Genomic DNA, 2,585 nt, shown 5'->3' with positions numbered 1-2,585 from the left:
TCTCTCCCCCTCCGGGTACACAGCACCGTAAGACGTAGTGTGGAGTTGCATTAGGTAACGCGAGATACGGCTGATACTCGCGCATTAGTTTCTGTTATGGATCAGTATCAACAGTCCTGCCAGTAACGTTACTATATTATCAGTACTACTTTAGTTATAGCCTGATATATGATTGCTAACTTTACAATGTTGTGATGTGACGTTAACTAACATGCTAACGCCGGTCACTCACCAAGACAGCTGCTCTGTTCTCCACTGGTTCTCCACACACCAAAGCTCCATTTCTCTCCGATGGCCGTTATTTTTTCTAATCCTTGGCTGCTCCTGGTCTCTTGGACGCCTAGCAGGCTCATAATTATAATCATATGCATTCGAATATATATTTTCAACCTCTTCTGTGTATAAAACTAGCATTGTGATCCATGTTTATTCATACGTTAGACCGGCCGCTCTCCCCCTTATTTCCCCCATGTTACGTCACACGCGGGAGGTCACGTGCGGAGGCTTTTTTATGCGGAAGTGAAAATGTCTTACTAAAACGACGCCAGATGTCACTGTAGTGTATATTTCTGTATATTTTTGGGAAAATCTAGTGTATTCATCCTTTTCCTACACATTTATTCACTGGTGTCTCTAACCTGCAAGTTGCTCTTTAAATATGTGTTTATGGTGACAGACTTTCGTGGTGTATGTTTTATGTAATTTGTGTATTGTGTGTTTTCTCTTAGGTTGATAACCTAACTTTGTATGGAGGAAGTCAACTTTAAAACTAACATAAAGCATAAATCCTAAACTAAAGCTGAGTGGTTACGCCCCGTGTTGTCCAACCCTTTTGGTGGGAGTAAAACCGAACACTGACCACAGAGAGTAATGCATGTGGAAAGAGCTTTAAAAGGTCTGGCACAATAACCATAATGATGTCAAAGTGATTTCATCTGTGTTATTTGGGGTTTGGAGACGCATGTTAGATTATAAACTAATACAAAAATATTAATCAATTATTAAATGACTTTGATAAAGTTAAAACAACCAGCAGCATAATACAAAGCAATTCAAATTAGCTCTAAATTAACCAGCTGTGGGAAAAACACTCTAAAACATTAATAATCATAAACCAGTTATTAAATAAATACAATTCTGAAATGGGTCCTAGTGCATAATGAGTACTTTTACTTGTGGCACCTAAGTATATTTTGATGCCAATACTTTTGTACTTTTACTTGTTATATAGTATATATTATTTTTACAATTTAGTATTGCTAAGTGTACCTCAGTCAAACATGTGCATAAATAATGTGATCAGAGATAGAATTTGAGGATGAAACCCTCTTTAATAGCCCCTACTGACTGAGCCACTGCCGTCACTGACTGAAGGGTTTCATGGAAAATACCATATAGGGGATTTGCGGGAAATAATTTGAGGTTCAGTGTTTGGATGTAAGGATTGAAAGCCAGGAATGCTGCTGTGTCTTAGCGTCTGCCAACTTTATGGGAGTACCATACTAAATCACTAGAATCACCCTTTAATTAAAAATAAGCATATCAGTGAGATGGTACTGAACTAAGCAAAACTAAAATTATACTAAAAAACACAATTTCTTCCTCCTCTGTTACAGTATATTTACAAAAACATTAAGGTAACTAAGTCAGACATATGGTAACTATATAAGTTGTAATTTAAAAAGAGAAAATAATTGCATCTTGATGATTATGTCTGAATATATTTCTGCCTTTTAGATTCATTACAACTAAATCCAAACTAAAGACTGACTGCTATCCATTAATATTCCTCACTTACACTCAGTCAAACCTGAGCACTGTTTTCTGTCAGGGGTAATATTCAGAATTGAATCAGCTTCACCAGTGCTGTGAGAGTTTGAATGCTGGAGACTAATGTTCCTCCCTTTAATCTCACTGTAACAGAAGAACACCTAAGGAGGAAATTGGATGAACAGGGTCCTAAAAAGCCTGCAACAATTTCTACTTCACATTCAGAAAATTCTAGAGATGTCTTTGTGTTTGAGCATGAGTAGGAAAGCAAATGAGAGGAAGATGGGGGAGAAAAAGTGGTGAAGAACTCTATTGTGTACCACAGTGGCGGTACGAAGGCACAGGCTCACTCACTGAAGGAGATGTCTTAATATGATGAGGAGCGCAGCATGTTACTCACAACCAGATAAAAAAAAAATTCAGACACTGTCATTTAACTGAATAAATCAAACGTGTACATACTCATTGAACACGAGATCCGGGGCGAAGTAAAGCATCCTGCCGTTGACGTTCTTATAGGACCTCCATCCCAGGGCAAACACCATCACCCCCATCCAAGAATGCTGAATGACAGTCATTTGGTCGTCCACATGGAGATTTCTAAAACCTAAGGAGAACATTGGAATTGAGATGTGAGAAAATTCAGAATGTTCCTGAAACTGTTAAGCATCGCATCATGTTGGCTTGAATATTTATTATATTCTTAGTTACACAAACACGCAAGTATACACAACGGGCAATTTCGAGGTCACCAGAAAGGATCAAGGTCATATCCACCTGTAAAATAAGTCCATTACATTGCATTTAGCTGACGC

General features: G+C 38.0%; 1 protein-coding gene across 1 annotated transcript in view; it reads right to left on the bottom strand.

Annotated features, from left to right (window-relative positions):
- Positions 1–2,378, bottom strand: part of LOC104964121 (androgen receptor-like) — a gene marked incomplete at its 3' end in the record, with an annotated part of 6,162 nt that extends 3,784 nt beyond the window's left edge. The window contains exon 1 of the mRNA XM_010792843.1: positions 2,233–2,378. Within this exon, the coding sequence (XP_010791145.1) occupies positions 2,233–2,348 (116 nt within the window). The remainder of the gene's footprint in view (positions 1–2,232) is intronic.
- Positions 2,379–2,585: the final 207 nt, after the last annotated feature.

This window comes from Notothenia coriiceps, unplaced genomic scaffold (genome assembly GCF_000735185.1).
Source record: "Notothenia coriiceps isolate Sejong01 unplaced genomic scaffold, NC01 NC01_scaffold00036686, whole genome shotgun sequence".
Classification (NCBI taxonomy): domain Eukaryota; kingdom Metazoa; phylum Chordata; class Actinopteri; order Perciformes; family Nototheniidae; genus Notothenia; species Notothenia coriiceps.
This window is presented reverse-complemented; position numbering and strand designations above follow the sequence as displayed.